The 26899-nt window shown below is 39.9% G+C and overlaps 1 protein-coding gene across 1 annotated transcript; it reads left to right on the forward strand.

Annotated features, from left to right (window-relative positions):
* Window positions 1–4: 4 nt before the first annotated feature.
* On the forward strand, window positions 5–11971 carry LOC144538409 (uncharacterized protein C12orf56 homolog; the record flags this gene model as incomplete). Its single annotated transcript, XM_078282440.1, has 10 exons — window positions 5–43; window positions 182–270; window positions 368–512; window positions 1096–1190; window positions 2332–2421; window positions 2840–2927; window positions 3024–3098; window positions 4066–4143; window positions 10592–10773; window positions 11860–11971. Coding segments are annotated over 10 exons (993 nt in total), but the record flags the coding sequence as incomplete, so codon positions are not given.
* Between the last annotated feature and the right edge of the window lie 14928 nt (window positions 11972–26899).

Consider the following 26899-nt stretch of genomic DNA (forward strand, 5'->3'; position numbering starts at 1 on the left):
AATCTACCTGCATCTACAGAGCTCATGGAACAGTTACATTATTGTGCGTGACATGATTTCTTTCTGTCTCTCTTTCTTACTTTCTTTCTTGCTTTCTTTCTTTCTTTCTTTCTTTTTTGCTTTTGCCCATGACTAATAAGTGTGTGCGTGTGTGTGTGTGTGTGTGTGTATGTGTGTTCAGAGGTCCACTCTGTTGTTAGATCCGCTCTATAGAAGGAGGTGCAGTGCTTTGTCCAGCTCCTCCCCCCGCAGTCGACTTCCTGCCATCAGGTACACAAACTCCCTTCACTCAGATCAAAAAGAGCTGCAGCATTTTAATAGAATAACAAACATTATTTATGATTTGTGTGTGTGTGTGTGTGTGTAGCTGGGAGCGGACAGCCCATCTGTTTCGTCAGCTGAGTGCTGAGCTCCTGCAGGAGGGAATCAACCTGGAGAGCCTCTATCTGTTACTACAGGAACTAAGAACTGCTGCCCTCCGCAATATAACACTACGAAAGCTATTCTGGAGGGTGAGATATTCATTTTAAAGCGCATGCACACACACACATACACCCCCCCACACACACACACACACACAGAAAAGCAGCCTTGTTCTCAGCTTGACCAGCATGCATTTTTGAGTTTAATCAATGAGTTATGAAAGGGTTTCATAAACCGAAGGGTATTCGAATTTTTTCAATCCATAGAGGAGCATGTAATCCTTCAACTGAAGTTACAGGTGCTACGGTTAGCATTTTAAAACATCAATATCATTGTCAAATGAAATGTGATAACTTGGTGTAATTACTGTAAACAAATGAGACCATGGGCGAGACAATTGGTAGCCTTTATCTCACACCAGTGGTATTGTTAGTGATAGTTAACATTAAGAACACATTTCTCATCAACCCTGTTGCTTCCTGTTGCAAAGAGATAAAGTGATTTAATAAAAGATGATACTGCTTTAGCCAGCCTAAGCTCCTCAGGCAGATTGTAGGCAGCCAGCGTCTAGGAGCCCTGACCTTAAAAAAATATAATCTATTGGATATACAGCATCTGGCTCTACCCATCTTTCCAACTTTCCAAATTTGTATTTTTGTGTGTGTGTTCCAGTCCAGTGAGATGTGTGTGTTCCTGGTTCAGACTCTAGAGGATTCCCTTCACGGCTGTCAGAGCCCCCAAGGAGTCCACACTGCAGATCAACTACTGTAAGCCTCACAGTGTGTGTGTGTGTGTGTGTGTGTGTGTGTGTATGCGTGTGAAAGTGTGTCTCACCTCTAGCCTCCTTAATACAGAGAAGTCAGTCTGTGGGGTTTTAAGCTGCTTTGTTTTTATACAACAGGCTTAGCGCTGTTAGAAAGGCAGGCTTTGAGTGTATAGACTGTGTGGGCCGTGTCCCTAATTGGTAAAAAGCTGATTTTGTGTGTGTGTGTGTGTGTGTGTGTGTGTTTGTGTGTGTGTTAATGTGTTGCCTGTCTATCTATCCTTACCATTATGCTTTTATACCTGTATGCACTACAAAGTCATGTTTTGTGCAGGTTAAAATGCAGGTTTATGTTTGTTTCATGTCCCCTGCTGGTGTGTTTTAGTGTGTTCTAGTGAGTCCCACTTAACCCTGCTTCTTTATACCTACTTTATTGACTTTCTAAATAAAGATGTCAGGTATCAGTAGAAATTCCCTTGCCTATTTTTTTCCCATTTAAGTTACCTTGATGTTTTGTAATTTAAAGCCTAGAGCACTAGAGACATCCGAATGTGGAAGGAGATGCAGTGAAAAATGATACTTGAGCTGAATTTTTTTTTAGAGCCAGAGCCTTCCTCAGGATGTGCTGGTTTTGTTCTTCCTATTGGGTTAATGTAAAATGTTAATGTAAAAATGCCCCTTCCTTGTGCATTTCAAAGCTATCTTTCAATTCAAGTCATCACGGCGACACTACGCACACTGTGTGTGTGTGTGTGTGTGTGTGTGTTTGTGTGTGTGTGTGTCTGCTTGATATATCAGACACAGCTGATGGGATTTTGACAAAACTTGGGGGAATGCTTCATGTCACCACTATGTTCTGGTATTTCCATAATTACACTGTAGGAGGGCGCTACTATTACAGGTGAAAATGAATAGGTTTAATAACCAGTTAGGCAAGTACATTTGTCAGGTTCGGTCCACTGAGTGACGGCTTCTCTTTAGTCCTTCTAGTTCCACACCATAAACAACCACAAGGTGACACATTTACCGCTCAGCCCAGAGAGGGACTGCACTGCATCATTGGTGGGGTGGTAGGGAGTGACATGTTAACTGTTGTATTGTCTGATAAAGGCTCTAACCTCAATACCCCACTCCCCCCACCCCAGACTGAGCACTCTGACCGCCCAGACCTTGGCTGTCATGTTCAGAGAGACGGAGGTGGAACCAGCCAGACTCAGCCTGCTGACTGCCAAAAAGTAAACAACTCACCTTTCCTCTGTCTGTCTGCCTGTCCATCCACTTGAATCCTGGACTGCCTGCTTGTCTGTCTGTCTACTTGTGTTGTACTTCCTGTATTCCTGTATTTCCTATCCTTACATATAATAAACCTGTAGGCTAGCCACTGTTTGGTTACTTGGTTAGTTGGATAACTTTGAGGTACTATGTCACAAGATCATTTATGCTGTAAATCAAGTCAGAATTGGTACAAGCTCTGAGCAGCTTCCCTTTTCTTTATGAGGGTAAAGATTGAAACGGCTCCTGACCTTTGTCCCGTCATCTCTCATCCATTTTTCACATCTCTCTCCAATGTATAAAACCCAACAAAGCAGGAATCCCAGTGAAAATGATTTAAAAAATGCCAAGAAATGCTTAAAAGTGCTTTTCTCCCTGCAGAGGGGCCCTGACAGCCAGACTGCTGCTAGCCTTGGTGTGTGATCCAGAGCTACAAACACACAACCAGGGAACTCCTGTTGACTCTGAGGTAGGTGGATCTCTACTAGCAATTGTTATTGGTTTTTAAATGTTGTATTATCTGTTTTTATCAATTCATCATGTTTGTTGTGTCTCTCTGTCTCAGCTTCAGGCCTTACTTGCTGAGTACCTGGATGCTGCCTGCTCCCTGCTCTTTGAGCTCGTGGTTTTAGGCCAGGAGGTGAGTATTGAAATACCCTGATAGAAATAGCTTGTATCCAGCTACTCCTGCTGGAGAGAGAGAGGGTAATAAGGGTAATAAATGGCCGTGTTGTGCCACTACTATCCATTGTAGTAGTTCTCCCATCATGCTTCATGCTTGCTGTATTCGTACACACATCTGATCTAAATCGTTGTAAACCTAAACATTTTTCCTAAAACCTATTAATACTGTGAACGATGCATTTAAGAATTTGTGTTAGCAAGAGTGTAACTCCCCTCACATACACACACACACACGCACACACAGGAATGTTAACTTTCTTTTGTAACTGAATTTCCCCAAGGGGATCAATAAAGTGCTATCTTATCTTATGTTATCTTGTTATCTTACCTGATGTAATGCCCATCACGCCTACATTTTCACTCTAACATCCCAAGTTGGCTTTGTCACAAAAAAAGCAGACGGAACAGTAACTTTCTGTTGTGTATAAATTTAAATAAATAAAAAGATATTTGTAACATCTGATTGGCAATTAAAGGAGTAAATAAAATAAAAAATAGAAACGGTGAACAAAATGCAATTGCCTTCTTTTCTTTTATAGCCAAGAATAGCTGCAGCGGTTAACTATGACTCAAAATGACAAAAAAGTAATAAACTTCTAAAAACACAATCCAGATTTGAATTTAGTTACTGCAACTGTAAAATGTTAAAAGTTAAACTACTAGATTAGCAGTTTAATTAGTTTAATTAATCAGTTAATTCGTTTAATTACATGTAGTGAAACTGCTCCTCAGCACTGTATTTCAGACTAGTAGGTAATGTGATTATTGTTGTTTTTCAGGCTTGTAAGTAATATAATGAATGTGATGTTTCTGTTCTGTTGTTAGAGTGATAAATGTGATGTTCCAGTCCAGACAATTTGTCCGAACTGTATCAGCAGACCTTTAACCTATCAGGTCGTTGTAATGCTTTGTGCGTGTTTCAGGCCAGCAGGTGTTCCTCTGTGGAGAACTTCCTGACTGTTGGCTGGATCCTCAGTGTCCTGCAGCCTCATCCTCACCTGGTAAAATTCCTCACCATCACTTTCTGTTCAATTCAGTTCACTTCACTACAGAGACACTATAGAGAATACTTAGAAACAGCCAGGGGGAATTTTCACCTAACATACATGGTTAATGCATACAAGTTCAGCAGTCAAACTCTTTTTCAGATCTCAGCAAGGTGTGTTCCATACTCGCTGCTTCTTAAATGCCCTTTGTAAGAGCCATTCTAGGGGAAAAGATATTTTGATATATTTGTAATTTGTATATTTGAAATAATGTTGATAGCTAATAATGTTAATTGAAATACTAGTGATATTGAATAGTTAATTTGTATTATAGTCATATTTGTTGATTATTATAGAACATTCGATTTCCTATAGTTTCTTATGTAGGCATATAGCCTAATAGATTCTAAGTAGTTGAAATGCTCCTTTACTTTGACGTCACCGTCATTAGACTCAATTGGAGTGAGAAAGTCCACGGAGCAACACAGTTTTTTGACCGAGAGAAAATGATTGCCAATTGACGAATCTTGTTAGTCTGTAACGGTTTTATTTCTCCACTAAACGTTCTAAATGGAGTTATGGTCTCTCGAGATTTATTCGCGTCAGACTCATTGCTTTTGGACTTTACCCAGTAGTTGCTCATTTTGAAACACTGAAGGAGTGCTGCTACATGTTAGTCAAAAAACTGAGCTCGCCTTGGAAAGAACAGGATCGGGACTTGCGGAGGATAGAGGGACGCAAGTGTCGGGAGTTTTACACGGATGAATGAACACAAGAAAATCAGCAATTCAGCGAGGAAATACGGTACTGGAGTTATTAATTAATCTGCCAGCAAATGAAAGAAAAGGATCAAGAAAGAAGCCTAACAAATCTGATACTGATGTTAGCTAAAACAAGGTCTGTGCTTTGCTAATTAAGTCAAGGTCATTCAGTGAGCTACATTTCTGCGGGACTGGTCTGTTACCATTGGACTCAAGCTATTTTGGATAGTCTTTGCATTCAAGAAGAAATTGCTGTGCAGTTGTTTTTATTGGAAAACGAATTTGAAGAGTTTTGAAACTCTTGCAAGCAGTTTGTGCATTGATTAATTAAGATGGCAGAACAATCTGGAAAACATGTGGCCACAGAAGAGCTTGACCACAAGAGGGCGCCAAAGCCCACTGAAAAGGCATTAGAAGAAAGACTTAATAGGCTTATAGGAGCTAGAAGAGGAAAGCTGGCTCAGCTTACAGGCAAGATAAAAGAAATTGATAGGCTTAAAGAGGATGCTACAAATTTGAATAGAGTTGAAGAGTTAATTCTACATTACTTTTCCAAGTTATATGGAGAGTTTATGGAGCTCAATGCAGAAGTATTGGTTCTAATGAATGATGATGAAAGACAAGAAGATCAGCGCAATTGGTTTGACCCCAGATCAGCGTCCATAAGAGACTTTGTCGAGCATACAGAGGAATGGACTGCTAGATTGCGCAAGGGTATTATAGATGAAAAGGAAGATGATGCCAAAGAAGATTATTTTACAGGTATGGTAAGAGACATTGAAGATGATGTTACACCAAAAGACAGCATTTCTCAAGTTGCCACAAGATGCCGTAAACCTGGCTCAACATCTAGACACAGTTCAGGTGCTTCATCTGCAAACTCAGGGTCTTCAGCGCGCATTAAAGAAGAAGCAGAGCATGCTGCGCTGCTTGCACGTGCTGCAGCTTTGAAAAAGAAGCAAGCCCTTGAACTTGAAGAGGCAGAGCTGAAAGCCAAAAAGGAGCAACTGGAAATTGAGACAGCAATTGCAGAATCCAGTGCAAAGCTTAAAGTGTTCGAAGAATATGACAACACACAAGATGGCATAAACAGTAGTCACATGTCAACGAAGTTGTCCAGAATCAGTATCAAGGAGGATGTAAGTGAGGCCTATCCACTCTTTCATCCACCAATGGGAAGACAAGCTGCACACGTTCCAGCTAAGTCTGCAAAAGCCTCAAGAACACAAGACACACAGAGAGATCAACCACGGTACCGCAGTCACCAGCAACCTGGACGAAAGGACAACGAGCTCTATCAAGTTATGCACAGACAAAATATGATTACTGAAATGCTCGTCAAGCAGCAGAATATGTCTCACCTTCCACATAAGGATATTCCTGTGTTTAAAGGTGACCCACTGACTTACAGATCCTTTGTCAGGGCATTTCATCATGCTGTGGATAGCAAGACTGAAAGCTACCAGGACAAGTTATACTACTTGGAGCAGTATAACAGTGGGCAGCCACAAGAGCTTGTCCGCAGCTTTGAGCACATGGCACCAGACAGAGGCTACAGAGAGGCCAGAAAGCTACTCCACAAGCATTACGGGAATGAGCTGAAGATAGCCAGCGCATATATGGACAAGGCACTAAAATGGCCTCAGATCAAGCTAGAGGATTGTAAGGCATTGAACACCTATGCTCTATTCCTAATAGGCTGTAGGAACAGCATGGATGATATTGAGTTTATGGAGGAAATGGACAACCCCACCAATATGCGAGTTGTTATCTCAAAACTTCCCTACAGAATGCGTGAGAAATGGAGAATGACAGTCTTTGAGATTCAAGAGAGAGGAAGAGGACGTGCACGGTTCTCTGACCTAGTTGATTTCATAGACCGACAGGCAAAGGTAGCTATGGACCCTCTGTTTGGAGACATATTGGAGAGTCGCCCATCCACAGACAGAAAAGGTAAAGAGAAATTTCCCAAGGATACAATTCCCAAGAGGAATTTGCTTTGCTACAGGTGTCACTCTGGCGGCAGAAGAAAAGAATCAAGGTGCAACGGCACAGAAGAGCAGCTCAGCTAAAGTTGTTACCAATGCATTCCAGAAACCCTGTGCATTCTGCCAGAAGAATCACACTCTCACTCAGTGCAGTAAAATCAAAGAGCTACCAAGCGGGGAGAGAATAGGCTTTTTAAAGTCTAAAGGCCTATGTTTTGGATGCCTTACACAGGGGCACCTTAGTAAAGACTGTAAGAAGTGAATGGAGTGTCTGATGTGCTCGCAACGTCACCCAGACATATTACATGTCACCAAAGAAGACAGTGCCACAACTGAAAAGAATGAAGAAAATAACACTGAGAACAAAGAGATCACCAGTGCTTGCGTATCACTGGACCAAGAGGTATGTGGATACACTGGGGCTGGAGGAGAGGAGTGTGTACTAGCTGTGGTGCCAGTGAAGATCAAGTCAAAGAAGAGCGAGAGATATGTCGAGACATACGCTTTTATGGATCCTGGGAGCACAGCGACTTTTTGCACTGAAGATCTCCAAAGACAGTTAAATCTCAAAGGAAAGAGGACCAATATCCTTCTCAGCACAATGGGTCGGGACAAAGCTGACAGTCAAAAGGTGATAAAGAGTTGTGTCCTGTCAGATCTAGAAGTATGTGGAGTTGAAGAAAACACATACATTGAACTGCCAAAGGTCTTCACACAAAGTCATATTCCAGTGAAGAAAGAAAACATCCCACAGCAGGAAGACATCGCAAGATGGTCTTATTTGAAAGAGGTGCATCTACCGCACATTGAAGCAGAGGTTGGCCTACTCATAGGCACTGACATACCCAAAGCACTGGAGCCGTGGCATGTGATAAATAGTAAAGGTGAAGGACCCTACGCAGTAAAGACCGCCCTTGGATGGGTAGTTAACGGACCTCTAAGAGGAGGAGATGGCCTTGAGACAGACAGTACTAAACTGCAGAGCTACACAGTTAATCGTATCTCGGTCATAGAAATAGAATAGCTTTTAATTCAGCATTATAATGCAGACTTCCCAGAGCGCAGCTGTGAGGAGAAAGAAGAGATGTCATATGAGGATCACCAGTTCATGCGCTCAGTTACTAAGTCAGCAGAACTGATTGATGGACATTACTGTATAGGTCTGCCTTTGAGAAATGAGAACATCAAGATGCCAAACAACCGTTGCATCGCAGAACAGCGTGCCATCAGTCTTAAGAAAAAGCTTAAGAGAAACCTGGAGTTCCATGAGGACTATAAAACATTCATGAAAGGCATCATTGAAAAAGGCTACGCTGTCAAAGTTCCCAAGGAGCAGTTGAGTCGAACAGATGGCAGAGTGTGGTATATTCCTCACCATGGAGTATACCACCCAAAGAAACATAAGATCCGTGTGGTCTTTGATTGCACTGCTACATATCAGGGAACCTCTCTTAATGAGCAGTTACTCCAAGGACCAGACCTCACCAACACGCTTATTGGCGTTCTTATAAGATTCAGGGAGGAGCCAATAGCACTGATGGCGGATATAGAATCAATGTTCTATCAAGTGAGAGTCCCGGATGAAGATGCTGACCTTCTTCGATTCCTGTGGTGACCGGAGGGCGATTTGAGTGAAGAGATGGGGGAGTACAGGATGACAGTACATCTTTTTGGTGCCACATCTTCACCCAGTTGTGCTTCCTACGCCCTGAGAAGAACAGCAGAAGACGGAAGAGAGACAACAACGTCGGAGGCAGTTGATACAGTGCTCAGAAACTTTTATGTCGATGACTGCTTAAAGTCAGTGGCATCAGAAGAACAAGCGGTTGATCTGACAAGGGACCTCCAAGCTCTGTGTTCCAAAGGTGGTTTCCATCTGACCAAGTGGGTTAGCAACAGCAGGACTGTCTTGTTGTCTATCCCAGAAGAGGAAAGGGCAGCTGAAAAGAAAAATCTGGACCTAAGCCACAACACGCTTCCTATGGAGCGAGCCCTAGGCATCCAATGGTGCACAGAGACTGACAGTTTCAAGTTCCAGATGAACGTGCAGGACAAGCCTATCACAAGACGTAGAATCTTGTCCATTGTCAGCTCAATTTATGATCCCCTTGGATTCTTGGCACCAATCATATTGCCAATGAAACTCATCCTAAGAGACCTGTGTAAGGAGAGACATAGTTGGGATGAACAGATAGGAGATGAGCATGCCCAGAAATGGCACAAGTGGCGAGCAAACCTGGAGCTACTTGCTGGCTTTAGTGTAAATAGATGCATCAAGCCAGTGGGGTTTGGACTTCTACAGACGGCACAGCTACACCATTGCACAGGCACAGCACTGTTCCTTCCTAATGGGGAAGGCAAGGGTAGCGCCACTGAAGCATGTCACCATACCAAGACTGGAGTTGACAGCAGCTGTTGTCGCAGTAAAGATAGACAAGCTGCTTAAACGTGAACTTGAAGTCCATCTCCATGAATCTGTCTTCTGGACTGATAGCACTACGGTGCTCAAGTACATCTCAAATGAAAGCACTCGCTTCAAGACCTTTGTAGCCAACAGAATCACAGTGATAAGGGAGCATTCTCAGCCTTCACAATGGCAATACGTCAACTCTACACTGAATCCAGCTGACCAGGCGTCAAGAGGATTGAAAACTGAAACCTTCATCCAAAGTGAGACTTGGATTCAAGGCCCAAGTTTTCTGCTGAAACCAGAGAGTGAATGGCCAAAACGACCTGATCAAATAAGTCTACTTCCTGGAGATGACCCTGAAGTCAAGAAATGTGCTACAGTCAACTTAACAAATGCAGAGGAGAAAGCTGACCCAGTGAACAAGCTTATCACTCATTACTCAGAATGGCTACGGCTGAAGAGAGCAGCTGCATGGCTTCTCAGGCTCAGAGAAATGCTACTGCACTTGAGTAACAAAAGGAAAGAACTTCAAGCTATAATCAGTCAGTCTGAGGGCAATCCAGATAAACAGAAGATGCTTGTCACACAGCACATAATCAAATACAAATCGAAAACGGAGCCAAGCCTACTCTCTCTGGAAGACTTGGATAAAGCTGAAACAGAGCTCATATGCTTCAGGCAGCTACAGGAATACACCGAAGAAATTATGGCCCTGCAGAAAGGCACTCACGTGAAGAAAATCAGGCAGATCAACAAGTTAGATCCCATTCTGCAGGATGGAATACTGAGAGTCGGCGGCAGGCTCAATAAATCTGCTATGCCAGAAGAGGCTAAACACCCAGCAATTCTCTCTAAAGACTCACATGTTGCCATTCTCATCCTGCAACACATCCATAAAGAAGGTGGACACTGTGGGCGCAACTACATGCTTGCAAAGTTACGTCAGAAGTACTGGATTCCCCACGCTAACGCAGCCATCAGGAAAATCATCTCAAGGTGCACAGTGTGCAGACGATTCAACACCAAACCTGGAGAGCAAAAAATGGCAGACTTGGGCAGTATTTTATTAATCAAAATAAGTAAAAGTTGTATTGTGAAAACATACAACTCCCACAATCGTCTTCTTGTTTTTCAAAAAACCTATACATTATCGCCACCAATGTACTGCAGGACTGAACAGAATCTGGACTCAGTTTCTTTCTTTCTTTTGTCTTCCCTGCTGTCTTTTTGTTTATAACAGTTTGTCTTTCTCCCATAATCTAATGAACCAGGCTCTAACCCAAATCTGGCCTCTGTCTCTCTAGTTGTCCTTCATTGGCTACCAGGCCCAGCAGGTAGTGCTGGTTCTGTCAGACGTCCAGCGGTCGGCTCTGAATCCGCTCCAGTCTGTTCTGCTGTTCCAGCGCTGTCGCCTCCTGCTGGCCTGCCTGCAGTACAGCCATCAGCTGGGACAGCACCTACGGTCCCACTACAGAGAGGAGTTCAGGTTTGTTTGTTGTTGGTTTGCTTGGTAGAGATGTGAGAGATTGTAAGTGGAGTTCGGCCAATATGGGCTTTTGAAGACCGCTACTGACACAGAGATCTTTGGACTGAAACTGCCAATAGCTGATATATGTGGCTGATATTGGCCTTTTATTAAAAACCAGATCTGGTCCAGTCAGTGTCGTCCACCTCTGATATGATGGATATGATGCAGTTTGATTATATATTTATTGTAGAATTGATCAATACTATACTGGTTAACTAAGACCTTAACTGATTCTAATGCAACACTAATTCTTCTTCTTATTATTATATTTTAGTGGCCCTACATGCTGTTTCAGAAGCTTAAATTCTAATAATACAATTCTGGAGGAAACACTTGATTATTGTATTTTTTTATTTTAGACTTGAAAATGGTCAAATTCAAAAATATATCAGCAGTTTCAATCCATAAATTTTGGAATTGGTATCAGCCTTCAAAAACCCATATTTCAGTCAGGAACACTCAAGTCAAAAGATAAAACCATTTATTGCAACAAATGGTAATACAGTTATGTTTGGTGGTTATGGCACTAGCAGCTCCCTGGTTACCCAGCAAGCATGCTGAAGGTATAGCAGGTAAGTAATCAGTAATAGAAAGATCAATGTGTAGCAACAAGCTTGTTGCAAACCTCAAGCGGTGGTAGGAGACGAGCCTACATGAGGATGCAAGCATGCATCCTGATAGAGGTCATTCTACTGTTGAGAGTAATGAGTAATGAGAGTAACTATGTGAACCTCGGCGAAGACGGAAGTCAGACTTACAGAGAAGGGATACAAGCATGCATCTTATAAGAGGTCATTCTACATTACAAGTTAAGGTTGATCCAGTGCAATTTCCTTTGGATATAGCTATTTAAACCATAAGGTGACATACGCAGCTGCAGTATCTAGACACAAGGGAAATATATATATATATTTATATATATATTTATATATGAGTCAGTATAAGTGAACCCCGAAGCAGCATCTTTTATGTTATATGTAATTTATTGACAACAACAGCAACATGTATCTATCTATGTATAAATCTTTCATTTCCTCCATCCAGGTACTATGTGAAGCTGTCATGTGCCGAGGAGAAGCTGCCGTCTCACTATCCCATCAGTCAACCAGCTCTACGTCTGGTCAAGCAACTGCTGGCACTTATCCTGCACAGATGACACACATTTGACATTTTCACCTATATTACAAACACGATTGAAGGTATCCTGTACGACACTCATCGTTATAACAACAAACACAGGCACAAACGTAGCACAGGACAGGAAGAGTGTGTGCCTTTGTCCGAGTGTGACTCGAGTGTTGCTCTGAATAAATCAATTAACAGAATAATCCTGTCTACAAATACAGTAACCTGTTTAATACGTGGGTAAACCAGGCATCTTAACCAGGTTTCTCATAATCAGAGGTATAAGCTTAACTGGGTTATTCTAACTCATTTATGACATTTACATGTTTCAACTCAAAACCAGATTACTGGAGTAACTGGGTTAAGAAGGGAATTCTTTGTGCATGTAAACATAGCCACCGCTACACTGAAATCAGATCTCATGTCTTCATAAAATGAACTTTTCAGGAATTGAGAGAACAGGTTGAATTGTTTTTTGTATTTGTGTCTTACCCTCCAGAGAGGAGAAAACACTGGATCTTCTTTCCTGTCTTGTGCCCAAGGCCTTGCTCTGTATTCAGGTTTATCATGATGAATTAATGAGTGGGTTGGTTTATTTAGGATATTGTACTGAACACAATGTTTTGATAATATTTAATGGCTTTCAAAGGACATTGAATGTCTGTTACATCCGTGAATTGTAAGATAGATTGGAACTATTGCAGGTCTCACTTCACCACAGGAACCTCTGACTATGCTGGAAGTCTTGTCAGCTCTCATCACATCTCAGAAATAATACGCCCATTCAAACCAATCGCTTCCTGAGACAATTCTTGCACCTTTTTACTAGTTGGTGCTAATACGCTGACACATTTGTGCTATGCACTCTCTGGTAAGATTTACATAGGTTAAAACCAATTATAAAGATTGCACTCTTTTTGTCCATGAGGATGAAAACTGTTGTCTCACCAGCATGTTTTGGCTTTATGCCTTCATTAGATATTACATTAGGTACTGGATATTTAATGAATATCACAAATATGCATTACACAAATGCATATACATATGAACATATCCATTTAGTTTGTTGAATGCTCTTATTTTCCACTTTGCATTGTAGCCAACGATATTTGTCTCCAGTGATTGTAAAAAAAAATGTTTGTGGAACTCATCAAATGTGTTTCAGTCGTAGTATCCTTGATTAAAGATATAGTTTATTCTAAATCATACGTGTTTCTCTTTGTTTGTAATAATTCCGGGTTGGAATAGATTAGAGTAGAATGTGGCTGAATGAAAAGAATGGAGAAGAAAAGAATGTGAAAGAACTGAGATTGGTGATGTCCATAATTATTATCACACTTGGTTGAAACAACAATACAGTGTAATAAGCTGTATGCTATGCTTGTTACACTTTTAGAGGTGTTTATTAAATATCAGTGTCACAATTGTGAAAGTGGTATATTTTGTTTACTCTGCCATCTACATTGGCAGATGATCAACTGTCAAATCCATTTGGCTAGTAAATCAATGAAAGTGGCTGAGGTACACAGCCCAAGTTGGTGTCCTCCACAGCCGATTTATTATCATCATTACTATTAAGTCCTGTCCTTCACCTGTCCTTTAGAGACCATACTTGGCCGTGCTGTGGGTATGAGTAATAGGCAGGTAAATGTGTGACTGTCTGTGCCATTAATGTGTTCATAGTGCCCTCTAATGGTGATTAAAAGTAATAGGAACAAAGCCATTTTGGGTTGTTGTGCTGGTGTAATGCAGCAATTATTATTTTTTTTGTAGCTGCAATTGTGAAAAATAGCCAATGAAATGTAAAACAACATCTGCTTGGCCAATCATATGTTTCACTACATCTCAGTGGTAAGGTAACTAGGTTAGGTTCAGAAAATTCTTTAAAATAAGGTACAGAGTAAACAGATAGGTGTTGTTCAGAGTTAAATTTCTCAGGTTGTTAAAACTCATATTTTCGGTCATCCCCTAATATGAGGTAGATTTATCTAATTCATTGGTTTCATAATAATTAGTCTTTAGCTCATTATTTGATCACATAGGTAAAACAATATATATTAATAAAAGTTATGATTTATTAGGTTCTGTCTATTTTCTATAATGAATCAGTAGTTGCACAAAGGTTATTCAGAGTTGCTCCTCCACACATGCACTCTGCATTTCAAGGCCTGAAGACCACCGACAATGTTTTCTGGTAGGCTGTTCTATATGCAGACAGCAGTGTGTAGGAAAATTCACTCCAGAAATCAGGTTCCTTCCAGGAAACATGTTGTGGTGACTGGAAGACAAAATTTGGCGTCTATTGTCACACCAAGGACGTTAAGTTCCTTTGCTGTTGCTAGCTGGCAGCCATACATGTCCATCTTTAATATAAACCTGGAGTGTCAAGAACTTGCACTTTGATGGTTTTGAAGGTGGGGTTCCGTTTGCCCACCCAGTTGTTTATGTTGTGGGGATCCCCGTTTAGGCTGGCTTCCACCTCAGCCCTCCCAGCTGGTGATCTTACTGGGGCATACAGGCTTGAGGCTTGAGTCGTCAGCATAGAGATAAAACTCATTCTCACACACATCAACCTGGCCATCAAAAAAAAAAATAGAAAACAAGCAGGCTTTTGGTGAGAAATAAAATGTTCCTTGTAGCTTAAGTAGTTTATTGGTCTCTGATGTTTTATTTTAGAAATTAAGTATTTGGCGTCTGATAGCTGTGACTGAAGCAGCTTACAGCCAATATTTTGTGCCCATATTTAGTATCTTTAAATTTGACCATTTTAGGATTCAGTGTTTCCCCCAGAATTTTATTCCTGGCAGGGTGGAAAAGCCTCTGGAATAGCATAAACATTTTTTATAGGCATAGAAGTGATTAAGTCCAGCCAAAGAGGTGGTAATGTAAATTTTCTCAGGAAAAAGAGAGAAGCATTTTGGATTTTCTATTTCAAAAGTTTATTTCCACGGGGCATGAATGAGGACTTCTCAATTAATGAGTTTGTATAGTGGTTTGTAAATATCTCTCATTTATTTGGTTTTGTAGTGTTTTGTTTTTTGTTTTTTTGTTTTTTATGATGTATTATTATTATTTTTTATGTTATTCTTTTATGATAAAGTAGATCAAGTACAACCCCTTAGGTGCACTTCTCCAGTTTATGACCCAATATGGTGTCACCCATGCCCCTTATTGGACACTCCCCTTGCCTCTCTGCCAGTCTGGGACTACGATTGGCCTGAAGCCACATGACCATACCCAACCCATCTTTGTAGGTACCCCATTGGCTGATATGTGTGTGGATGTATATGATTGGTTGTCTTTTATTATTTTTTTACCTTTTTGAATTTTTTTCTGTTACCCTATTTAAATGTTGTTTGTAATGTGTTTCATGATGACCCCGATGAAGGCCACAAGCCAAAATGCGTTGGTCTAACAATAAAGTTGTTCTTTATACTACAAGTGTTTGACCTTTTTAGACCTTTTTCCCTTCTCCATGCACCTTGGAAGTAGATGAAGTTGTGCCAGAAACCCCTACTCTGATAGCATCAAAATGTCACATTAGAGTCAGTTCAGGTTATGACCTTACCATAAACAACCAGTGTAGTATTGATCAATTCTACAATAAATATGTAATCAAACAAACTGTATCATATATGTATCACATCAGAAGTGGATGGACATTGTCAAGAGTGGAACATTATCATCATCTGAGTATTGTTGGGAGCTGAAGCAGTGATGAAGTGTAAAGTTGGAGACAGAGGAGTTACCTTGTAGAACTCCACATCCCACCAAATCCACGCTACTCACCAGACCACTATAGCAAACACTTGGTAGTTTGTTGACGTTGACGTTGACTGATACAATATGGGTGTAGATGATAGAGAGCTGCATGTCCGGTTCTCTAGTTACTAACAGCAAACTAAACACACCCTGACAATATATGTCAATTGGTCTGCTGACCCAAGTATTGCAAAGACACTGAGTTCTGGTGTATTTTATTACAGAGACACTTTGTTCTTTTATGACTGTATTTTTTCCTGTGTGCCAAAACATGGATGATTGGGCCTATTTGTACAGCACATTTCGTACACATAGGCAATTCAAAGTGCTTTACACACGGTACAGAAGACTTTAGACAAGAAATACAGGATAAGATAAGTAAAACAGTGAGAATAAAGATCAAGTTGCATAGGCAGTGCAGAATAAAAAAAGTTTTAAGCCTAGTTTTAAAAGTGGTCAAAGTTGGGTCTTAGCTCTGTGTAGCATAGTAACTAAAAGCTGCCTCACCTTGCTTAGTTTTAACTCTGGGAATGGTTAGCAGACCGGTCCCAGATGACCTGAGGGGTCTAGAGGTTTCATATGGTAAGAGCAAGTCAGAGATGTATTTTGGTCCTAAACCATTGAGTGCACAGTGTCGGTCCTCAGTTTTGATTGACTGAGTCAAGTTCAAAGCAGTTATAAAATAGGCCTACCTGATAAATGCAAACCTGTGACCTCATATCAGTTAATTTAAATATTAATATTATAATTGCATATATGAAGACATCTGTGACCTAATAACATTTCTTTTAAATACTGATATAATTGCCTGTATGAGCATCTGTGACCTCATAATAGTTCATTTAAATATTAATATAGTATAGTAGCATCTTCTCAATACATCAAAGGCACCAACAAGTCATTAAGTTTATTGATTTATTTGATAATCATTCAAAAAATACAACAGGACACTGCAGTAAGAAGACATTTCATGCACAAATCCAAAGAAACCAAATGCACTGGGTTAGAATTGATTCACTACCATCGGACTGACCAACAGAATTGAGTTTGTTAAAAGAATCGGTCTTCCCACCACTAGTGTGGACGGTCAACAAGCTTGTCGGCCGAGAAAAGTTGGCCACAGCTGAACTTTGTGATTATCGGCTGTCAAGAGCCAAGCAGATTTCCGCACTTCCTAGTTTCCGTACCAATGTGATTTTTTTTCATAAACAATAGTTCAAAATGTATGAGAAGTTGATTCTAACCATTCAAAGCTTTCCAGTTGTTTACAAGTTTTAATGGACTACAGGAATAAACGTCACAAAAATGATGCTTGGAAAACGGTTGCACTCATCGGTGGGGTTGATGGGAAGCTCTAAAGTCATTGTTAGCAGCAAGAGGCCTAGCAACAGAGCTCGCTGTTTCAACCAACAGCTGACGCTTGAGCCAGTATTCTCTGCAGGTCCAAGTACTACAGGTATGTAAGAGACAAATTATATATTAGGTCCAAAATCGTTAAAGTTATCCTTTAAAAAGACAGCATCTTTTTACTGCAGCTGAGCAAGAGTTAATAACTGAAGGCTATGAGGAACATGTCTTATCTAAAAACATATATTAAAATGTATCTTAACTATGAAATGAAACACCGCCAAAGCCTCTAAAATCAAACACTCCCAAAGCCTCTGCCACAAAAGGAATTGTGGCAGAAAATTGCAGATAAATTAAATGTGTAAGTAGGCTTTTTACATTTGCATCTATAGACCATTGTAGTTACCTAAACTAAAAAAAATTATTTTGGTCTGTTTGCAAGGTTTATGTATTCAATTATGACAAATTCCCATTAAATTGAATTAAGTAATTCTAACCTAAATTACAAATTACCTAATATATTTTATGAAAATGACTCAAATAGAACTAAAGTAAATTGATTGAATCAATTTGAATGTATGCAATTTGTGCTCATGATGCCAAAACATTTCAAATGTGTTAGTTTAATGAGTGTATCAAAGTGAAATAATCAAACTCTACATTATCTGGTTCCATAATAACAGTCAGGCACTTCAGACTATTTTAGTTCATTTTATCTGTTTCAGTGTTTCAGTCTAGCTGATATTAAACCAAACTAATTTCGATTGGTTCTTTCTCCTACCTGTTTCTCTACATATATATATATATATATATATGTACACGTTAGACTACATTTTAAGCTTGCTTCAAGGAACAGAAAATCCCAGGCTTACGTTAAATTGTTAACAAACATATCCAGCTAACTCAAGTTATCCACGTACAAGAAACAAGGCCCTGGGCTTTGTATGTTTGTGTATGACTTCATAGCTTGGCCTGGGGGGCGCTGCTGGGACAGGGGTACAGATGCTGCCGTAGAAAAGCCAAGATCTTCTCCCAAGAGTCTTCCTGAGCGTCTGCATGTGGTTTGGTCTCTCCTCCCCACAGCATCACCACTGCAAAACACACACACACACACACACACACACACACACACACACACGCACACACACAGGACACACAGGACATTCCATTATACACAGTCATTCCATTAGCAATTAATACCTAACCCTAACCTTACATATAATCCCATCCTCAATATGACTCTTTCTCTGTTATGACCAATGAAACACCATGAAAGGATTTCGTACGATAAGAGAGGAGACGAGTGCTGCGTAATGCACGTTCCCAAAAGGATTTAATGAACAGAGGGCATTATATATGTACAAATATTTGACATTTAGCAAATGTTATCCATACTGGATATTTCCTATTCATAATAACATAAAACTAATAATATTAGGCTATAGAATACGTGAGCTGAGCACTGCGTAAAAAGCTAAAAACATGACAGGCTCCTTCAATCATCTTTTTGAAAGATGATTGAAGGAGCCTGTCATGTTTTTTTTAAATAACTTATAGTTCGTTATTGTTTTATCATTTAATTGCTCAGTTCTTTTTGCCTTTTTGCTACTCAAGCATGTTTGGCGATGTGCCTTTAATATTTAATATATTGAAGTAATGGCTACGCCTCCGTTTCCCCCGTATATATTGTATTTTAGAAATTAATACACAGATGCTGATTAGGTTGTGATGTTTTTTTGCATGATGTTTTGAGGTAGGCTGATGTTTTTCCCTATAGGCTACATTAGGTTACTGATGCAGTCTGGTGCCTGGATGGAGAAGCCTGTAGTCCAGACAAAAGCTATGGTAACCTTCTTTCTTTTCTATATTAATTTGGTTTCAATTATAAATATTCATCATGGACTAATGAGTAGTCCTAAACACCCCAATTATATTATATCATTTTTTTTTTTTTTTTTTAAACAATATTTTTTATTGGTTTTAGTATTTTACACATATAATACTATACAATACTATACTATACATAATACACATAAAACACAAAATTATCAAGTATGATAAACATAAATTCAACAACAAAAACAGACAAAACAAACAAAAAATCTACAAAAACACATCAAAATCAAGCAGCAATATATAGCACCCTTATTTTAACTGCACATTCACATTCTCAAGGAAATCTAGTAGTGGAGTCCATATTTTTGCAAAATGATTTGCTCTTCCCCTGGATATATGTGTCAGTTTCTCTAGAACAAGACAAGATGCCATCTCTTTTATCCATGCATGTATAGAAGGTACATCAACATTTTTCCAAAAGAGGGCAATCATTCTTCTGGCCTGAAGAAGACCGAAGTCTATCAGTAAAACCACTATCCGGGATATGTTCTGAACAACCTTTTTCCAAAAACATTGTAAATTTGGGCACTCCCAAACACAATGGAACAGAGTCTCCTCATTTAATACAGGTGTCTGGAATCCCAGGGTACCACCGATTCAATTTAACCGGTGTGATATAAGTTCTCATTAGCCACTTATATTGTAGCAACTTCATTCTTGTATTAATTGATTGTGTCTGTGCCTTTAGGCATGCTATTTCCCAATCCGCCTCTTCTATATCTTCCTGAATATCTAGTTTCCATTTCTCAAGTCTATCAGTGGAGGATTCCTTTTCATATGACACCAAAGTTGCATAAAACAAAGATACTTGGCCTCTCCCAGTATGGTGCGAGAGTGCTATACCTTCAAGATTTGATAATGGTGGCTCAGACACTAATTCCTTATATCTAGATGATGCGAAGTGTTTCAGTTGTAAATCTTTAAAAAAATGTTTTTTGGGTATATCATATCTCTGGCATAGCTGTCCAAAACTAAGGAGATTACCATCCATATAAAGGTCTTCTATTTTCTGTATACCTTTGTGTGCCCAAAGTTTGAAACCACCATCTGCTCTTCCTGCCATGAAGTGATCATTGCCCCATATAGGGGAGAAACGCGAGATGATGGGGGTATCTCTAGTGTGTTGGTGTGCAGTATACCAGATGTAAATGGGATTTCTAAGGAAAGGATTCTTTGTTTTCCTTTTCATTTTTTTCGGATCTGCTGAGTATAAATAGAGCTTAAGGGGAAGGTCTAATACAGATGCTTGTTCAATGTTCACCCAGGCTGGAAGGGTATCTATGTGAAAATAAAACATTGCAGCACGCAACTGGGCAGACCAATAGAATCATCTCAAATTTGGGAGCTGTAACCCTCCCCTTTCATAAGGCAAGTAAAGCAATCCTAGTCTGAGCCTCGATTTTTTGTTGTTCCAAATGAATTTGCTAAAGATGCTACTGCATGTATCGAAAAATGGTCGTGGTAATGGAAGAGGGAGTGTTTGAAAGAGGAATAAAAATTTTGGTAGTACATCCATCTTAATTATATTTATACGACCAATCATTGATATGGGCATTGTCATCCATCGGTCCAATGCCTTTGTCACTGCGTCCACCAGTGGGTCATAGTTTGTCGGGACAATTGTCTTAATTTCAGGAGTGATCTTGACACCAAGGTAGATAAAACCCTCCTTAGCGTTCATAAATGTAGTCTTTATTACAGGCTCTAATCTTTCTTCATTATTCAGGAACAATATATTGATGATTTTGGAATTATTAATCTCATATCCAGAGAATCCTCCAAATTTTTCGATTAAGTTGGTTAGGTTAGGAATACTGTCTTTAAGATTTGTTAAGAAAAGGATCACATCATCCGCATATAACGATATTCTATGTTCTTGTTCCCCTAATCGGATGCCCGAAATGTCGCCATTTGTTCTTACAGCCATAGCCAGAGGTTCTATTGCCAAAGTGAACAACATTGGTGACAGTGGGCACCCCTGGCATGTCGAACGTTGCAAGATGAATGGTTTAGAAACTGTTCCATTTGTTAAGACCCCAGCCATCGGATTTGTATATAGGATCTTGATCCAAATCAAAAAGTTTTCTCCAAATCCAAATCTAGGTAATAGGTAAAAGATAATGCCACTCTATACGATCAAAGGCTTCTCAGGCATCTAGCGACAACACTGCTGTGTCTCTAGCATCATATTTCTCATGTAGTATATTAAGAACTCTTCTGATATTATGAAAGCCTGGACGTTTTTGCACAAAACCATTCTGATCATTATGAACTAAATGTGGGAGATAAGGATCCAATCTTCTTGCCAGGGCCTTGCAAAGTATCTTTGTGTCACATCCCATCAGGCTGATAGGTCTGAATGAGGAGCACTCGGATGTTTTCCCGGTTTCAAGATGAGGGTTATCATAGCCAGCCTTAAAGTGGGTGGGAGGGTTCCCTCTCGGTAGGATTCTTCATACATGTTTAAGAGAGGCATTAATAGTTTTTCGTGAAATTTCTTAAAAAATGTAATGGGAAAGCCATCAGGCCCAGGCGCTTTGCCACTGTTAATACTCTGGATAGCCTGTGACAATTCTTCAACCGTTAAACCACTGTCTAGTTCGTTTTTAGCATCCTCTGATATTGTTTGGAAATCAAGTTGGTCAAGGAATGTATCTTGCTCTTCTGAAACTTGGGGACATTCTGATTTATATAGAGATTTATAAAATTCTCTGAAGCGACTATTAATTTCTAATGGGTCAACTGTGATATCTCCCGAGGAGGTTGTTATACGATTAATTGCTCTGTCAGATTGTAATTTTTGAATTCTCCAGGCCAAGAGCTTTCCAGCTTTTTCTCCTTGATCATAATAGGACTGCTTCAGCCACATTAAACTTTGCGGATAATTTATTGTACTTGGTTCTTAAAAGCAATAGCTCTTTTTGTTTTGCCAAATCATCTTTTCTATATATATCCAACTCTTTTTTTTTTTTTTAAGATTTATTTTAGGCATTTTATGCTTTATTCAGTCCCACCAGGATTATTGCGGCCAAAAATGCTTGATTTTGCTGCAGCTTTTCTCAAAAATTGCGATACAATTTGTGAGGTTTTATGTGCTCTTTTTGCGGTAAAATTGTGGGAATTGGGAAAAATTGCAAGCAAAGGAAAAAAAAAAAGTTTTCTCTCTCTCTCTCTCTCTCACTCACTCACTCACTCACTCACTCACTCACTCACACACGCGCGCGCGCGCGCGCACACACACACACACACACACACACACACACACACACACACACACAGCCTCCCCCTATTCTCTCCCAGTCTCCGTTTAAGCTGTTAACTCTTCCAAGAGCTTGAATTTTGCACTCACCTCGATTCTTGCTGCTTTTGTTTTGTTTTGCACGGTCTATGGCAGTAATTTTGGTTGGCAGGTGAGCTTTGTTCATCTTCCACCTGAATGCGCGCTCAGCGCCGGCGGCACGGGGGGGCATTGGGGGGCAATGCCTGTCCAAATGGGCTTTTGTGCCCCCCCAAAATTGAAGCCTAGAAGGTACTGAAATAAAACATACAAGATTTCTGAGCATTTATACTTTATATTTACATTTATATTTATTACATTTACGCTATTCTACTCATTATTTCGGTTGCTGCCCTAATAATATAGATAGGAGGATGCGGTCAATCTCATATTATTCCATTGCGCATGCGTTTGAGATCAGAGCTGCCACACAGTCAGAAACACAGCTTCTGATTGGTCGACAAGTCAGGAACACAGCCTCTGATTGGTCAACAGACTCAACCCAAGGCATCATGGAATTGCTAGACTAGTGGACGGCTAACAACAACAATAACTGTTTTCAACACAGAAAAATGGATAAATAATCACAGAAGACATTCAGTGATGGATTTATCATTATGGATTTATTTTACAAAGTCTCCAAAAAGACACTGCAGTTCAAGGCTGGATTACAAAGCTTAGGATACGATTGCACTGGAGCCCTCAACGGTTAGCTTCTGGGCAAAAAAAAGTAAGTCTCTCTAATACAGCGTTCCAGAGATATTTAGTATACTTAGTCGTATACGCAACAAGTCCGACATCGTTGACCTGAGGGGGTTAAAATACATAATATAGCCTACAATATAGTAGGCTACAAGTTATATATTAGTGTCGTTGTATTTTAGCATGGTAAAGCAAATTGGTCCATTTGGACGGGAGACGTGCAGCAGCAGTAAATAAATCAATGCGCATTATAAAAAATATAAACATTGTAAATTTGCAGAGAAACCCTTATTAACAAGAGGCGTTTTGCTTATGCAAAGAAATAAATCTATTTAAACGAGATATTTGCTTGCCACAAAACAATTCTGTGAACTGACAAAGAATGAAATTAATAAGCTTTGTTAGTGAAATATCCTTCAAAAAGTGTAAACTAATGGCGTTCTATTATGATTTTTCTTATGTTACGTTGAAAAATCATTGTGCCCCCCCGAGAAAATTTAATGCCCGTCCACGAATTCGTTTCTCCCGCCGGGTCTGAGCGCGCTGCGATGACGTAAGTTACCACAACACTGAATGCGACAATTGGTCCAAATCACAAGCGGTCTGTTGATTTGGCCATTTCATGCGGAAAAGTTGCAGCAATTTTGCAAAACTGCAAGCTCTCGCAAATATTGCGGAGATTTCTTGAATTTGCGTTAATTATTGCGATCGCAAGTTCCTGGAGGGACTGTTTATTGACAGAGATAGTATGAGAGAGAGACAGGAAGGTATGGGAGAGAGAGAGGGGAGGACATGCAGCAAATGACCGCGGGCCTTATATGGTACGCGCTCTACTCAGTGAGCCACCGGGGCGCCCCGATATATATCCAATTCTAATGATTTGATCTGATTCTCCAAAGTTTCCATCTCCATTTTTTGCTGTTTGGCCTTGGGGCTGGTGTAACTAATGATTTCTCCCCTTATGTACGCTTTGAATGCCTCCCACCTCACACTGGCACTAGTTTGATCTGTATTTATCGCAAAATAATTGTCAATTTTAGTTTCAACAAATTTAACAAAGTTTGTGTCCTTTAGCCATCTAACCTGAAACCTCCAATTGGGTGGGCTATGAACTATTTTGTCTATATGAATATTTAACGACACAGCAGCATGGTCACTTATCAGAATGCTATTACACCAACATCTCCTAATCTTTGATAGAAGTGCTCTAGATATAAGAAAATAATCAATACGAGAATGGGATTTATATGTACTTGAATAGCAGGAATATTCAATTTTATCAGGATTCTGTTCTCTCCATACATCCACCAAATTTAAATCTTCTATGTATTGTTTCAATAATTTTCTAGTTTGTGCATGGTAAATCACAGTTATTAGAGCGATCAACTGCTGGGTTCAAAGCACAATTAAAGTCTCCTCCTATAATATAAAGACCTTTATAAAAGTTAAAATGATATTATATCATTTTAACTTTTATTTAGGCTACGAGAGCCATAACTATAAAAAAAAAAAAATACAGATTCCATAAATAAAATTTATAATCACTTATAGGCTTTATGTGTGAGCACTGTTGTTGCTGAATCGTGGGCAAAGTTTGATTAAGTATTGAATGACTTTTGTGTTACAGCCTACACATATCAGTATGATAGTTATAGGCATGCTCCTGGATGAGCCTATAAACTCTCTGTTTTCCGTCCACCTTTCCAAAATATTCAATCCAATTTCTCCTCTTTTTGCTGTTTAAAAGAATGAAGATAACCTCATTGTGACTGTTACTTTCTATGTCCATTTTCTCGCAGATAATAAATGTGATTTTTTTTTCTGTTGGTACGACATTGGAATACTAGAATGCAAAAATTTTGCACCGGACTCGGTGTGTAAACTTCACATGCGGAAAATTCCCGCACAAATATTCCGCAAATCCGTCCGCATTTTCGTGTCGCACCGGTGTGAAACAGCTTTAAGGCAGTCCTCTCAGTGGTTGAAGTAACATCACATGCACATAGACATGCATACCAGAGTTAGACTGATATGGGTTTTTGAAGTCTGATACTGATATTTAGCTCCACCAAGAAGGTTAAGTTTTCACCTTCTCTTACATACCTTCACCGTAGCGAAACGGTGCAAACTTTGAACGTGCCCCTGGATTGGCAGAGTAGAACCAATCAAAGCAGAGCCAACTGCGCAGCTTGCTGGTGACGTAGCGAAGCTAGTTACCGCCAGCGGGACTGGACAAAATGTAAAGTTTGGTCAGATCAGGTCGGCAACTAACATTACATACTCACTGAATAAACTTTACACAATATTATGAATGAATTCAAATACTAAAATAATATTAAAAACTTAATTAACTTAACTTAATAATAATTAATAAAACTTAATAATAATATTTTGCTAGCAGCACTGGCTCAGCAGCTGGTGGTCGAGCGTCTGTGTCAGCGAGTGGCTGTATGTTTTGATATTAGAACTAACAATGCGTTTCACTCTAGGATGGCATCAAAAAAGCAAAGGGGACATAAGAGTAAACATGTAAGTAGGCCTAATGGTACTGTTTAAGTGACAGATAAACACTAATCCTATTTTAATGAGTTTTCTATTCATACTGGTTATCAGATGAGTGAAGCAAGGAGTTGCGGTTGATGTGTATAATGAATTAGTGATAATAGTTTCATAGTGATTGAGAGCTTGTATAGTGTTGTAGTGACTGGAGGACTGCTTAAGTGAAATAAATTATTCAAATGCATATGTGTTTGGACTGGTAATTATCCAACTTTTATTGTGTTCAAGAGTACTAAATAGGCATAGAAAGTTGTGTAGAATTGCAGTAAATGTGTTTAAAGAATAATACAATTTTTGTGGGACAACCTTCAGAGACCCTACTGATTTGTCCCCACCACCAGTAAACCTACGCCCTTCGTACTGTTGAAGGCGAGTACCTCAAAGCTGTTAAAAAAAAACCCACTGCAAGCCCGCCCCCACGCCCTCTAGGCCAAGGGCAATTAAAATAGCCATAGTTAGGGGGACACAGTTCATTGAGTTGGCTACACTCACCTGGTTTTAACCAGGTTTCAGTAATAAATTAAAAATCCAAATTATAAAATGATAAGAAGTAATAAAATCATTTAAGTCCTGTTAGTAAGGGATCTGGTGTTGAACAGAGCCAGTTTGACAGGTTCCAAAGGCAACTTCGGTGGAAAACATTGACTGGGCAATATGCAATATTTAATAAAAAGGCCAATATCTGTCTAACCACAATACATATGCTCAAAACATTCACACACACACACACACACACACACACACACACACACACACACACACACACACACCTGTTGGTACATGATCAGTGATAGAAACTGGAGTCACTCATCATACAGCTTAAGCCAGGTGACTTAGTACTTCCTAGGACTGTGTATGCAAGGTATTTGATCCTCACAATGATAGGAGGACAAGGACACACATGCACAGAAAGTCTTTCACAATCAGACAACCTTAGCCGGGGACCCACCCCACAAAATAATTACAAAGTCTGTGTGTGTGTGTGTGTGTCTGTGTGTGTGTATGTGTGTGTGTGTGTGTGTGTACCATTTACCTTTCTGTTTTCTGTGCTGCACTATAAAATTACTGGCATTGCTGAGGGGTGTGTAGGGCGGCTCAATGAGATGTCCAGCATTGTGGTAAGTGACTGTGGTAAGCAGGTGCTCATTGCCCGCTGCACGCATCATCTTGGCTATCTGAGGGTCAAAGGTCAGAGGTCAGTCTCAGGTCAGTCTTACTTAACCATCACAACTCATTACACCAAAATGAAGCCTGCCTCTCTGAATCAAAACAGCAGATACTGAGTCTGTGTCTATTATACTGGCTGGCCCTGCAAAACCAGAGGTGCACAGGCCCAAAAACCCAATGAGGACTTGATGCAACCGGAGCACGCACTCACAAATGGAAGAAAAAATTGCTCAAATCGGATGCTTTTAT

Source organism: Centroberyx gerrardi, unplaced genomic scaffold (assembly GCF_048128805.1).
Source record: "Centroberyx gerrardi isolate f3 unplaced genomic scaffold, fCenGer3.hap1.cur.20231027 Scaffold_480, whole genome shotgun sequence".
NCBI lineage: Eukaryota > Metazoa > Chordata > Actinopteri > Beryciformes > Berycidae > Centroberyx > Centroberyx gerrardi.